This window comes from Schistocerca nitens, chromosome 4 (assembly GCF_023898315.1).
Source record: "Schistocerca nitens isolate TAMUIC-IGC-003100 chromosome 4, iqSchNite1.1, whole genome shotgun sequence".
Lineage (NCBI taxonomy): Eukaryota > Metazoa > Arthropoda > Insecta > Orthoptera > Acrididae > Schistocerca > Schistocerca nitens.
This window is the reverse complement of record NC_064617.1, coordinates 347,187,871-347,202,931: the sequence shown is the minus strand read 5'-3', so window position 1 is coordinate 347,202,931 and position 15,061 is coordinate 347,187,871. Positions and strand designations below refer to the sequence as shown.

Here is a 15,061-nt window from a genome sequence, read left to right as displayed (position 1 = left end):
AAAAGAAATGCACACTATTTTTGTAAAAATACAGTTTTCATTCTGCATGTGTGAGAGTTTTACAGTGTGTAGATACATCCTTCCCGCTTGTTTTCAACCTGTTTCCGTGAATGGCGCCGTCACAGCATGTCTTCAAGATGGTTGCTACATTTGACGTTCGTCAGAAGCAACGTGCTGTCATAGAATTCCTGTGCTGTGAAAACGAGACAGTGGGAAACTTCCACAAGAGGTTGAAGAAGGTGTATTGGGATGCTACTGTCGATCGCAGTACAGTTAGTCAGGGGCAGGAAGGTTAAGTGATGAAAGCGGGCATGGCAAAATTGAGGATTGTCGTCGCAGTGGCAGGCCTCGTGCTGCACACACTCTGGACAATGTGCAGAGAGTTAACGAATTGGTGACTGCTGACAGATGTATCACAGTGAACGAATTGACATGCTACTTTGGGATAGGGGAAGGAAGTGTTTGCAGAATACTGAAAGTGTTGGCGTTAAAAAAGGTTTATGCCAGGTGGGTTCCCAGGATGTTGACAGTGACTGACAAAGAAACAAGAAAAACGGTGTGCAGCGAACTTTTGGAACAGTACAAGAATGGTGGAGATGAATTTCTTGGAAGAATTGTGACAGGTGATGAAACATGGCTCCATCATTTTTCACCAGAGACAAAGAGGCAATCAATGGAGTGGCATCATGAAAATTCACCCAAGAAAAAAAATTCAAAACCACACCTTCTGCTGGAAAAGTTATGGCTACGGTGTTTTTCTGTTCGGAAGGACTCTTGCTTGTGTACAACATACCAAGTGGAACCACTATAAATTCTGATGCATATGTGACAACACTGAAGAAACTTCAAGCTCGACTGAGTCGTGTTCGACCACATCGGCAAAAGCAGGATGTTTTGCTGTTGCACGACAATGCACGGCCACATGGCAGTCAAAAAACCATGGAAGCGATCACAAAACTCGGATGGACAACACTGAAACACCCGCCTCACAGTCCTGACCTGGCGCCATGTGACTATCATTTCTTTGGGAAACTGGAAGACTCTCTTCGTGGAACAAGGTTTGAAGATGATGACTCCCTTGTGCACGCTGCCAAACAGTGGCTCTAACAGGTTGGTCCAGAATTTTACCATGCAGGTATACAGGCGCTGTTTCCAAGATGGCGTAAGGCAGTTGAGAGGGAGAAATGAAAATATTGTTCCTAAAGGATGTATCTACACATCGTAAAACTTACAAACATGTAGAATAAAAGATGGATTTTTAAAAAAATAGTGTGCATTTCTTTTGGAGTGACCTTCATAAATAACTGTATCCCTTTGAGTGTGCAGCTATTTTGAGTTTTTAAGCTTAGTGATTGGGATGCCTTTGACATGTGTCATACTTACGTGTAGTCCCAGGCAGTTCGTGGCTGTTTTGGTTTTTCTTGGTGTGCACCAAGCTTCTGAGCTTATATAGGCATACATTTGTTAGCATTTGGAACTCTTTAATGTATTCCTACATGATACGTATTTATCTTACTCCAAGAATGCAACTTAAGGTTTTTTTTCTATCAAATAAAAATTCTTTTCGCTCCAGAGGAAATGTCTCATAACAGCACTGTGAAAAAAGGTGTAAAGAAGTTCAGCAGTAGCTGTCAGTCACACAAGCCCTAAGTTAACGTAGCAAATAGGTGATTTGGGCTAACTTTGTGCGTACACAGCTAATGTGAGTTTAGTTTTGGATCAAGATGAACGCCAAAAAGCGCAACTGAGGCACTACATTCAATATGGTTAAATAGGAGGAAAATAATATTTTCAGTTTTAGAGTGGTTAATTTGTAATTCATTTACTCTAAACCATGTACTTGATATCCTGAGTTGTTCTGCACTTTTATGTTTCAGTGTGTCTGATGCCCTACCACTCTAACAAAAGTGATGTCATCTGCATATAGTATGTATTTGCATAGCATCATATTGAGCAAATCGTATACACGAATTGTGAAAAGCAAATATCCGGAATCTTGTGTGACATCTCATTTGGTACCCTGAGTGTCTCATTTGTTTTTTGTTAAAAATATGCAGTTTGCTTTCTCACATTAAGATAAAATGTAATCAGATATAATCCTTTCTCTATTAAAGAATTGCAGAATCAGCAGCTTCCTTCTCATCTCTAGAGTTGTATTCCTTGGTCTTAATTTCTCAAAACTATGTATGACCCTTACGCATTTCAGTAAATTTAGCAGTGAACACCCTAAAAATGGTGATGCGTATCGGACAATTCAGAATTCGCTGTGTGGGCGAAGCAGAGACACACTAGACTGAAGAAACTACCAACTCAAACACGTTTCGCGCGCCAGATATGCGGTGATCCACACCGTCTCCACTTCACACGCTCCAACTTGTTGTGAGCAAACTTTAGCGCAAACACTTTGTCGCGTGTACACCAACGTATTGACGCTTCGATAACATAATCGATTTCAGTGCCGTCTCATACATAATGTATTGTTTTAAAAATTGAGTATCTTCATATCCTTATCCTCATACTAATCAGAGTTACTGAGGGACTTCAGGTCATGCGTAAAAATAGAGGGACGAACAGACTAAGTTATTGTGTTTAGTATGATTCAAGTGTTGCATTACTTTTGTAACTCCCGCTGAGTTGAGCTTCTTTTTTTAGCCTAGTTTTTAGAAAGACAATAAAACAGAGTTTATGTGTCACGCACACCTGTTGTCGTTGTAGATTACAAGACGCGAAGACAAAGTGCTGTCTCAGGGCGAACGTATATTTATACAATGTGTTTGTCAAATAGTTGTTTCGTTGTAAAGTGCTGTCAGTTAAAAATGGCGCACCTTTGGAATTTTGGGCGTAGCATAGTGCTTGATGCCTGAAATACTGTCGGGGTGCAACGTGTTTTAATTTGTAACATATTCACCATCGTTCTGTTTAGTAAACATCCTGTAAAACTAAATACTATACGGTACTGGTAACTGCAGTTGAGGGGAAAAATGGGTGAGTGTGATTTTTCCTTGAATGTTTAGATTTGTGTTATGTATGTTTTATCTAATCTTATCAATCGATTCTCTTAATGGGTGGTGGAGCAGTTCAGCCCTATGTCTAACTGAGTGATAAGTGTTTAATACTGGCTGAAAATGGGTCCTAGAAGAAAAACCAATGCACAGTGCGAAGAAACCCAAGCTCAGTTTATGCCCCTACGAAGACCGTCGGCATACTCACACGATAGTGTAGGAAGATTTTCAGAACATTTCTTGCATGATGACGTATCAGTGGGTGGATACAAAACAGCTAGTAAGTAGGTTATTGTTGCATCTTTATTTTCAGTATGTTCTCCAGTTAATTATGTATGGTTAATACACTTGGCGCTGAAGCAGGGAAGATTGTCTTTGAGGAATAGATTGCAGTTTTTCACTTTCATTGAGCCTGAATTGCGCATTTGGCACTAACCCTATTGATTGACAAATTGCCCAATTCAAATTCTTGCATATCTGGAGTTCACATCACATCTCATCCCATCATTAAAGTTTTTTATTTGGTCGTAAAGTACATTGACACTATCTATTCACATATTTTGAATGATGATCCACTGGTATTTGCGTAGATGTTTGGAAATTGGGTGGACTACAACTGGCTTTTAGTCTTCAGACGGTTTCACAACAATTCAAGTGACAGTTAATGGCATACTAAATGCTCCCTGTACAAAATTAAACATTACCAAGTGTTTATGATAATTGTGTGATGTATATAAGTTGAATACAAGTGGCATATAATGAAACAGGGTAACCACATTGGTAAAATGCCTATTTTATGTTGTTGAAACTGAAACATCGGATGAAAAGTATAAGTATGTTGAAATATTAGTATACTCGTGTTTGTAGCAAGGATTCTTGTGGAGTATTGCATATTCCTTCATGACAGATAGTCTACTGTAAAGAAAGAATCTTCTCTCAAGTTCATGAAAAGTTAGCTTATTAAATTATTATGAGAAGGATAGTTGCTACTCACCATATAGCGGAGATGCTTAGTCACAGATAGGCACAAGAAGAAGACTGTTACAAAATAAGCCAGAGACTGTGGTCGTGTGTGTGTGTGTGTGTGTGTGTGTGTGTGTGTGTGTGTGTGTGTGTGTGTGTCGTCAAGTTTTGACAAAGGCCTTGTTGGCCGAATGCTTTTTGTTCTTCTTATCTGCGAATCAGCATCTCTGCTATATGGTGAGTAGCAACTATCATTTTCATATTATTTTACATTCCGTCCTGGGTTTTCCATTGTTTAACTTCTTACACTGTTGTGGAAGATCAGCAGTATTTGTCTTGCTTTCTTGGCTGATGTAATGGTGGATCAAATTGTAGAAGTATGCGTAATTGTGAGAATTCAGGAGTAGATGCTTTGTTATATGTACTTTTCATTCTTCACTTTTGATCAGTTGTCTTTAACAACCATTTCTAAAAACATATAGCATCACCTTTTGTCCTGATGTTGGTGGTGACATGTCTTGCCATGGACTATTAAACACGAAAAACAGGACCCTGTTCCATCTGCATAAACATCTCCATGTCATAAGTTGGACTACCTGCCTGAACAATGCTTTGTTGACAAACAAGATATACCACCTTGTGTTGTGTGGTTGTCAGTATACTCGTGCCTCAACTTTGACGAGCACCAGTGTGCACAACAACTTGTCAGTCCAATACTTCAGTGCGGTTTTTCCTGTGCTTTTACTAATATGTGTGTGATGTTGAGTATCGAGAGACGTATGTGTGAGGTGATGGCTTCTGCAACCCGTACCAAGAAGATAGTTCTGAATGCTACAGCTTCTCACGAATTATCGGATTGGGCTGATGTTCATCTGACTGTTCTTGTGGTAGTGGTTTTCTCTTATTCATGATACTCAGTAAACCGTATACATGATAGCACACAAAGTGACCGCTGCCTATACTGCTTGAAACATACATTGTCACCATTGAATCTTACCTATCCTGTGTCGACTTCAACATTAGTGGTCACTGCAAAGCTAAATTACATCCCGGTCATGGGAGACAGTATCTGATTCATCATCCTTCCTACACCATCTCCCTCCCCCCCCCCCCCCCCTCCACACACACACACACACACACACACACACACACACACACACACACACACACACACACACACACACACACCAAAACAAGCAGCTATTTCTAATTCAGGTGTTCCCAAGTATAAAATAAAACTGAAGCAAAAAAGGACTAAGGTAACACTAATTGATTTATAGCAAATACTTCACAGGATTTATTGTAACACTCTGTTTCCAACAATAATTGCCAAAGACTAATACATTGCTGAGATTTCTAAGGGTACAGCTTTGAAATATAGAAAGGCCTTGACTGCAAAATGTTTTATTAAGTGTTATGCGTTTCAAAATTTCATCACCATACTGTAGATTAAAATCAAACTTTAGTAAAAAAGCTCACAAAATTGAACACACAGACTGATTATAATACCTATCTCATTTCATGTTGGCATATTTGATAGTGCCATTGTTTATTCCTAGAGAACCACTTTGGCACTGGTTCTCTCCGAACAGATAAAGGCAATGTCAGATATATCTATATGAGATGACATCTGTATTACATTTGGTCTATGCACTCACTTTTGGTTGAAAAGCGTAATAAAGAATTGTGCAATCAAAATCGTTCTATATTTTAGAGTTGTGCCAAATCTGAGTAGTCGCTTACCTCTATTGTGGATGTATTTCTCCATCAAGTAGTGAAATTTGTAAAGCTTTCTTCAATCATTGGTTGATGATATGTTACTGAGTAGCTACATAAAAGTATACATTGTTAATTATTAAGTCAGAGATATGATGAAGCCAGATGTTTCAAATTTTAAATAAAATATTGCCAAAATAATAAATGACAACATTAATCAAAAAGGCAGAAATTTTGGTTGTTTTGTAAAAAGAATGATACTCAGAGATGGCAGAATCACAATAAAAAATGGTTTTACAAATAATTAAGATTCAGAATATAATTTTATTATTGTGTTACTTGCAAAGAATAATTTTTTAGAAACATCATTTCTAGCAAGTAATTGTTTTATGGTCACTATCAGTTTATTTCAAATATCAAGTGGTGGTTACTAGTGTATAGTAGACAGCTGGACAGTTAGTAGTAGAAGTCTTGGAAAGACATATCACCCTCCTTTCAGTATGCAACAGTGAAATGTGCCATATGTGTATTAACTGATTTCCATCATTTCTAGTGGGTGATTATTTTTTGGTCACATAATAATGTCTCAGAACACCACCCTAAGTACTAGAAATATTTTGTTGAAACTGTTGCACTAATTTCCTTGATATGTAATTTTTTCGTGAGTTTGTATGTGTTACCTATAACTTCTCCCTTCGCATTTTTCGCAGTTGTTGCTTGATATATGTAGGCCTACCAAATATGCATCGTAATACTTCTCGGAGATTCGTGTATTGTGCAGTAGTGTTTTTCTGACACTACATGCAATTTTAATTTTTATAATAAAAAAATTTGTTAAATATGGCATAAACAAAACCATCAGGACATGTTACAGACCAAACTGTTCCCTCAGCCTTTATTTTGTGTTAACATTTAGTGGCTTTGCCAACTTATAACCAGTTTGTCACCACATCAGGATTTCAGGGGAGGATACCTGTTGCTCAACTTTGTTTTAAATAAACATAAATATTTGTTAATTATCTATTTGATACACATTGAATTTTTTTTTATTGTGACTAACTTGCACATCCAACTTAGAAATTATCTTGTTTAATTAGTGTGTTGTTTGGTAATTTTATTAACTGGGACACTTCTTTAATGTTATAATTTGTATAACTGTAGGTTTGTTATATGTATTGTGTAAACACATGGATATTAAACAAAAAGAGCAGGTGTACCTAAAATTTCACATTATTGTAGTAACAGCAGCGGAACGAAATTGGAAGTAGTTGTACACACAAGAGGATAATCTTTTAATTATTACATTTAACAGTTCATTGAATGTTTTATATCATTAGACCCATTAAAGCTCATAAAGTTTGTACAGTGACAAAAACCAGTAGCCCTAGTGAAAATTTTCTGGTGGTAGTAGTAGTTGTGGTGAAATGGCAACTGTGTCCTTTGGAACATCTCGTAAAACTCTCATCAACAAAATCAGTGCTCCAACCCAAACCATCAAAAAATCATATTTGGGCACTAATAAATGTAATTATAGCTGCACTTGCAGAAGGAGAAGTTTGTCTTAATTTTAAAGTGCTCCAAAGCTTTCATGTCATCTAAACAAAGCTATGCAATTTAAGGAAGCTAAAATGTCAGCATAATTATCTGTGTTATAATCACCAGTTGAAGTTAGGAAGTGTGTTTCAGCCAAAAGTGAAAGTAAATCAGTTTAAAACCATCAGTTTGTCAAATACTGTAAATTTCTGACAGCAAAGGCAGTGTAGCTAATGTTAATGCCTTGTAGAGAGATTAAATATCCCAGTGACCTTTTATCCTATCAACCGCTGTGCATCACCATAGAAGAGAGAAGGCAAAGGAAGACCCCTACTGATGGGTAGCTCCCATTAAGAACTCACATGGAAGAGGTGATGGGGGGGCTTATTCATTAGTAATAGATGCCACATCTTTCACCTGTCCCATTAACAATCATCTTGCAAACAATAACTATTGTCAGCTATACACCAATGAAAATGGACAGTATACTTCCCACTTCATGATTTATTTCATAACGAGGCTCTCATAGACATTGTTAGGTTACTTCCCCAGCCATTCCTACTTGTTGGGATTTTAATGCGCACCATGTGCTTTGGGTCACCAACAACACCTGCCCTAGGAGTTAAGTTTGTAGGAGGCTCATTGTATTGAAGTACATCTGTCTTGAACATTGGCTAAGCTTCAAATTTTTCCTCGGCTGCAGTGTCATTATCAGTCAGTCCTTTACTTTTGTATATCTGTTACCACATATTTTGCAGAGTGATAAGTGGACACTGATCTGCATTCTAGGAACCACTTCCTATATGGATACACATTCCAGATAGAAGAGAACCTGAAAGTAAGCTGCCAAAATGGAACTCATCAGAGTGAACTGGTTGTTGTATGATTAGTTATGTAAGAATATAACGATAGTGACGACTACTGAGTGGGTTATGTTAAAAGTTTGATCCACCATGCCATTGAGACATGTATAGCAAAGACCTCAAAAAACCCTAAGAGACAACCTGCCCCTCGGTGGAATGACTGGTGTCACATTTTAGTCAAGGACAGTTGAGCGACATTGCAAAGGTTCAAGACAAGACCACTAGGAGAGAACAGAACAGCCATCTGACTTGTGAGGGCATGTTGGACAGTCGGAACAGAAGTTTCTGAAATTCATTCATCATGAGCCATGAAAATATGAGAGTCAGATCAAGAGGGTCTCTGGTAAAGGCAGATTGACACCTATTCCTTTCTTAAGGAATGGTGGGATTATTATAACTTCTGCTGGCATAGCACAGGCAGTGCCTAATTATTTCTATAATGTAACATCTGATGGCAGCAAAGATTCCACATTCCTGTTCCAGAAAGAAGCTGCCAAGGAGCCACAGTTGCACTGAAGCTAGGCAACTGTGTCAACTGCCCCTTCCAAACCTAGAGATTGGAAAAAGCGTTACCTGCTGCTGTGGATTCAGCCGCAGCATCGGATGCCGTTATGTATAGCATGCCAAGTCAATTGTGTTGAGTATCAGAATAATCCCTCCTTGATCTTTTCAGCTGCACACCATCACGAAAACTATACCCAGATTCATGGAGGGAATCCATCTTGATATCCCTCCTTAGTCCTGTGAAGTATGGTACTGCCACAAGCAGCTATGTTGTAGTGTTGACTTCACAAGCTGCATAGGGAAAAAAAACCCATTGAACAGGTGGTTAACCTCTGTTTAGTGTGGGTGTTAAGAGAGAAAGGAACTAGTTAGTTGATTTTAGTGTGGGTTTAGGAAACATCGTTCCACCTTAGCTGACAGGGGTGTACTGGAGTGGTTACACAGGAAACTTTTCTATGCAGACAGCACTTTATGGGGTGTCCTTTGGTATTTGAAACACATACGACAATACATGGAGTTATCGAGTAGTTGCGCACTTGAACATTTTTATGTAAGAGAATGGTGTCCTTCAAGGGAGTGTTTTAAGTGTCAGCCTCTTTGCCAGTACTGTAAACAGCATAACTGATGCAGTAGAGAGTGTGGTGAAGATATCTTTATATGTCACAGTTGTAAGATTTCCTGCTGTTTCGCATGTCTTTTGTCCACAACTTCACAGTTACAGTTGATACTTCCATCCAGCCGCTCAGATGAAGCATTCTAGCTGGCCTCTGTGTAATGTGCTGCCCTTTAATCCAAGACTTCCTCCTGCTTCACGGTGAGCCTCCAGAATATGGCACATGGCGTCCTTATAACAGTGTGCTGTCCTTTATTTCAAGTGGTAATTGGATGAGTTCATTTTATGAGAAACTGGGACTCCTCCAGGAGTAGATTTGAATGATTGAGTGGCTGGCACTTTTCCATTTTGTATCTTAGTGATCAGACATCCACTTGCTTCTGGGAAAGAGCTGGTCTCTTTGTATCCAGTTAATATTTATTTCACGTAGCAGCATTTTATGTCAACACTAACCGTAATTTTATTTAACTTTGAGTACATGTGCTGGAACGTGTGATGACATACATGCGATCATGCCTATTTTTACTCTTTGCTTAAGTATGCTTAAAATTCCAAATTAAAAGTAATTATGTAAAAAGCAGAAGTTAAAGCCTTTAGGCTGTCTCATCCAATATAATTTGTGACGCGAGAGAGTACTGATTCAGTTAGTATTAGCATTGATGGGATCCCTGGTTGGTTAGACTCCAATTCGCCTCTGCAATATTGTTATGTAGCATTTCAAATTTCATGACTATTTCAAAATGTGAAAAAATTAACATGGTTGTCTGTGAGGCAAAGAAACTGTACAACTGACAGTTTATATTCTACTCTAGGAATAAATATGAAGCCATATGGGGAGTTAAAACGATAAAATGCGGTGTGCTACCAGTCTAAAATTTAGCATAGAATGGCATTCTATAAATTTAAGACGTAAACACAAATTAAGAAAAAACTTAAGGCCTAGAGGAAGTACTAGACAAGTGCCTTGTGATCGAAAAACACTGTTTCACAGAAGGCAGATTTGTAAAATTCTGCTACAGATGTAATTATATTTGAAACAAAATATTTAGTTCAAAACTACTGACCAAATTTGCCTACTTAGTCAGCTTCAAGTTTACGTATGTTTGTACGTATATAGCATTAAGAGATTTTACAGTGTCAAATAAGGAACAGGACATCAGAGACTACTCCAGCAGCATCAGGGTTTCATAAACCATACTAAAATGTTTCATTCCGCTCTAATTGCATATTTCTATGTCCAGATGCGCTCTGAAGTACCTGATATTCAGCTATTCATGTGGTTTTCGTGATACCAATTTTCTTGGAGGTCCAGTACTGTATTCACATGTTTGGTTCTTTATTATGGTACAACATCATTCGTCCCAGAAAATGAAAATTTGCACTTTAAATTGATCTAGGTTGAAAGTAGCCAATAGTGCCTCAGTGGAAAAAAAATTAATAGAAGCAAATTTCTCTATAAAACAGACAGAAATAGCGTCATTAAGACATTAATGGTCGATTGCTAATAACGTGGAAATAATATAAAATCAGAAAACTGAAACTACTAACTTATTTTGGTCTTTCATGGTTATGAGAATGTATATTAATTCACTTGATGGCTCCCAGCCACAGAAATCTGTTTTAATTTCATTTGACGTGAGAGCTGTAAACGAAGACACCAAACACACACACGGGTCACGTGGGGAACGACGCTCCCCCACTATAACTCGTCTTGCTCTGCGCATGCATGAATCTGGCAGCTTGGGTAGCTTCTGGCTACTTGCTGCTACTGCTCATACAGCAAACAGCCACACTTAAAGTAGCCAGAAGCGGGAGGAAGGCACTGCTCATATGCGAATTCAGCTCTGTGCATGCGCACGAGCCCACTGGCAACTGCTCATTGTGTTGTTGTGGTCTTCAGTCCTGAGACTGGTTTGATGCAGCTCTCCATGCTACTCTATCCTGTGCAAGCTTCTTCATCTCCCAATACCTACTGCAACCTACATCCTTCTGAATCTGCTTAGTGTATTGATCTCTTGGTCTCCCTCTACGATTTTTACCCTCCACGCTGCCCTCCAATGCTAAAGTTGTGATCCCTTGATGCCTCAAAACATGTCCTACCAACCGATCCCTTCTTTTAGTCAAGTTGTGCCACAAACTTCTCTTCTCCCCAATCCTATTCAATACCTCCTCATTAGTTACGTGATCTACCCACCTTATCTTCAGCATTCTTCTGTAGCACCACATTTCGAAAGCTTCTATTCTCTTCTTGTCCAAACTAGTTATCGTCCATGTCTCACTTCCATACATGGCTACACTCCATACAAATACTTTCAGAAACGACTTCCTGACACCTAAATCTATACTCGATGTTAACAAATTTCTCTTCTTGAGAAACGCTTTCCTTGCCATTGCCAGTCTACATTTTATATCCTCTCTACTTCGACCATCATCGGTAATTTTACTCCCTAAATAGCAAAACTCCTTTACTACTTTAAGTGTCTCATTTCCTAATCTAATTCCCTCAGCATCACCCGACTTAATTTGACTACATTCCATTATCCTCGTTTTGCTTTTGTTGATGTTCATCTTATATCCTCCTTTCAAGACATTGTCCATTCCGTTCAACTGCTCTTCCAAGTCCTTTGCTGTCTCTGACAGAATTGCAATGTCATCGGCGAACCTCAAAGTTTTTACTTCTTCTCCATGAATTTTAATACCTACTCCGAACTTTTCTTTTGTTTCCTTTACTGCTTGCTCAATATACAGATTGAATAACATCGGGGAGAGGCTCCCCCACTATAACTCGTCTTGCTCTGCGCATGCATGAATCTGGCAGCTTGGGTAGCTTCTGGCTACTTGCTGCTACTGCTCATACAGCAAACAGCCACACTTAAAGTAGCCAGAAGCGGGAGGAAGGCACTGCTCATATGCGAATTCAGCTCTGTGCATGCGCACGAGCCCACTGGCAACTGCTCATACGAAACTTATATTTCAATGGTGCATCCTAACAGTAACCTTTTTTTAAGGTAAGCTTTCCTTGCTCGGTTCATAAACTGCTTACATTCATATTCAGCACGTTTGCTGAGAGTCATGATGTCGAGTGCACTAATACCGATATTATAATAGTAATAGTAGTAGTAATAATAATAATAATAATAATAATAATAATAATAATAATAATAATAACTAAAGAAGCCTCGGACAAGCGCCGTCATGGTCGGGGACGACGCTTGAACCCTATGCCCGCCCACAATGGTAACGACACTGCTAGCCAACTGGAAAATGATTTAAATCCAAATAGAGGTGTTTTGCAGGATATGCTTCCTGCAACCACCCTAGAAGGAAAACAAAGACAGAGGATGAGATGGTCAGATGAAGTTAATCGACACCTCATGTTCTGTTATTACCAAGCAACTAACCTAGGAACCAACACAACTGGATACAGATCACAAGTATACACAACATTTATTACCAGATACCCAGAATTAAAATTTTTAACAGAACAACGACTAGCTGATCAGATCCGTGTAATAATCAAAAATAACAGGATACCCCAGTCAGAATTAGAAAACATCAAACAAGAAGTACAACAAATACTGGAACAAAATAATGTGCAATCAGAAGAAGAAGAAAATACAGTAATGGACTCAAACATCCCAGAACAAACAAACAAAGAACAACACGCACCAATTAAACAATCAGAGGAAATCGAAATCTTGCGACAGCCACCAGAACAAGCACAAATAGAACACGAAGTGACACACATGTTAGATATAGAAGAAAAATTTCAGCTGACATATATAGAATACAAAGACACAAATACAGACATAAGACCATTCTTGCATAGACCACCAAATAACCCACAAGTCGAAACAACAATAAAAACTATCAACACAATCATACACAACAAAATAAATGAAAACACAACTATGGAAGAGTTACAACTACTGGTTTATATAGGAGCACTCACTACACTAAATATACACACTAGACAGAGATCAGAACCAACCAACACACAGAAGAAACCCACAAAACCAGCATGGCAACACAGGCTACAGATCAGAATAGAAAAACTGAGAAAAGACATCGGACAGCTAACACAATTTATAAGAAATGAAATCTCGGAAAAAAAACGTAAAAGGTTAGGTAAAATCTCACAACAAGAAGCGACAGAGCAATTAGACGAAAAGAAGCAGAAATTACAAGCATTAGCCAAACGACTCAGAAGATACAAAAAAAGTGAAAATAGAAGGAAACAAAACCAAACATTCAACACAAACCAAAAGAAATTGTACCAAACAATAGATAACACACACATAAAAATAGACAATCCACCAAACATAACAGACATGGAACACTTCTGGAGCAACATATGGTCAAACCCGGTACAACATAACAGGCATGCACGGTGGATACAAGCAGAATCAGACGCATACAAGATGATACCACAAATGCCTGAAGTGATAGTTTTGCAGCATGAAGTCACCCAAGCAATTAATTCTACTCACAATTGGAAAGCCCCTGGAAAAGATAAAATAGCAAATTTCTGGCTAAAGAAGTTCACCTCAACACATTCACACCTAACTAAATTATTTAACAGTTACATTGCAGACCCATACACATTCCCTGATACACTTACACAAGGAATAACTTATCTGAAACCTAAAGATCAAGCAGACACAGCAAACCCAGCTAATTATCGCCCCATAACATGCCTACCAACAATATACAAAATATTGACTTCAATCATTAAACAGAAATTAATGACACATACAACACAGAACAAAATTATAAATGAAGAACAAAAAGGCTGTTGCAAAGGAGCACGAGGATGTAAAGAGCAACTGATAATAGATGCAGAGGTGACATATCAAGCTAAAACTAAACAAAGGTCTCTACACTACGCATACATTGATTACCAAAAAGCTTTTGATAGTGTACCCCACTCATGGTTACTACAAATATTGGAAATATACAAAGTAGATCCTAAATTGATACAGTTCCTAAACATAGTAATGAAAAACTGGAAAACCACACTTAATATCCAAACAAATTCAGATAATATCACATCACAGCCAATACAGATTAAGCGTGGAATATACCAAGGAGACTCATTAAGTCCTTTCTGGTTCTGCCTTGCTCTGAACCCACTATCCAACATGCTAAATAATACAAATTATGGATACAATATTACTGGAACATACCCACACAAAATCACACATTTGCTATACATGGATGATCTAAAACTGCTGGCAGCAACAAATCAACAACTCGACCAATTACTAAAGATAACAGAAGTATTCAGCAATGATATAAGTATGGCTTTTGGAACAGACAAATGTAAGAAAAATAGCATAGTCAAGGGAAAACACACTAAACAAGAAGATTACATGTTGGATAACCACAGCGACTGCATAGAAGCGATGGAAAAAACGGATGCCTATAAATATCTAGGATACAGACAAAAAATAGGAATAGATAATACAAATATTAAAGAAGAACTAAAAGAAAAATATAGACAAAGACTAACAAAAATACTGAAAACAGAATTGACAGCAAGAAACAAGACCAAAGCTATAAATACTTATGCCATACCAATACTGACCTACTCATTTGGAGTAGTGAAATGGAGTAACACAGACCTAGAAGCACTCAATACACTTACACGATCACAATGCCACAAATATAGAATACATCACATACATTCAGCAACAGAAAGATTCACATTAAGCAGAAAGGAAGGAGGAAGGGGATTTATCGATATAAAAAACCTACATTATGGACAGGTAGACAATTTAAGAAAATTCTTTATAGAACGAGCAGAAACTAGCAAAATACACAAAGCAATCACTCATATAAATACATCGGCTACACCACTACAATTT

General features: G+C 38.1%; 1 protein-coding gene across 2 annotated transcripts in view; it reads left to right on the top strand.

The window, feature by feature from the left end:
- Positions 1-2,367: 2,367 nt before the first annotated feature.
- LOC126251581 (neuronal membrane glycoprotein M6-a) overlaps positions 2,368-15,061 on the top strand; it is a 51,595-nt gene continuing 38,901 nt past the window's right edge. Inside the window, exons 1-2 of one of the 2 annotated variants that reach the window (XM_049952111.1) lie at positions 2,368-2,985; positions 3,078-3,282. In XM_049952111.1, the coding sequence (XP_049808068.1) occupies positions 3,126-3,282 (157 nt within the window). In that variant the 5' untranslated portion in view covers positions 2,368-2,985; positions 3,078-3,125. The remainder of the gene's footprint in view (positions 2,986-3,077; positions 3,283-15,061) is intronic. The other variant, XM_049952112.1, reaches the window with a different exon arrangement.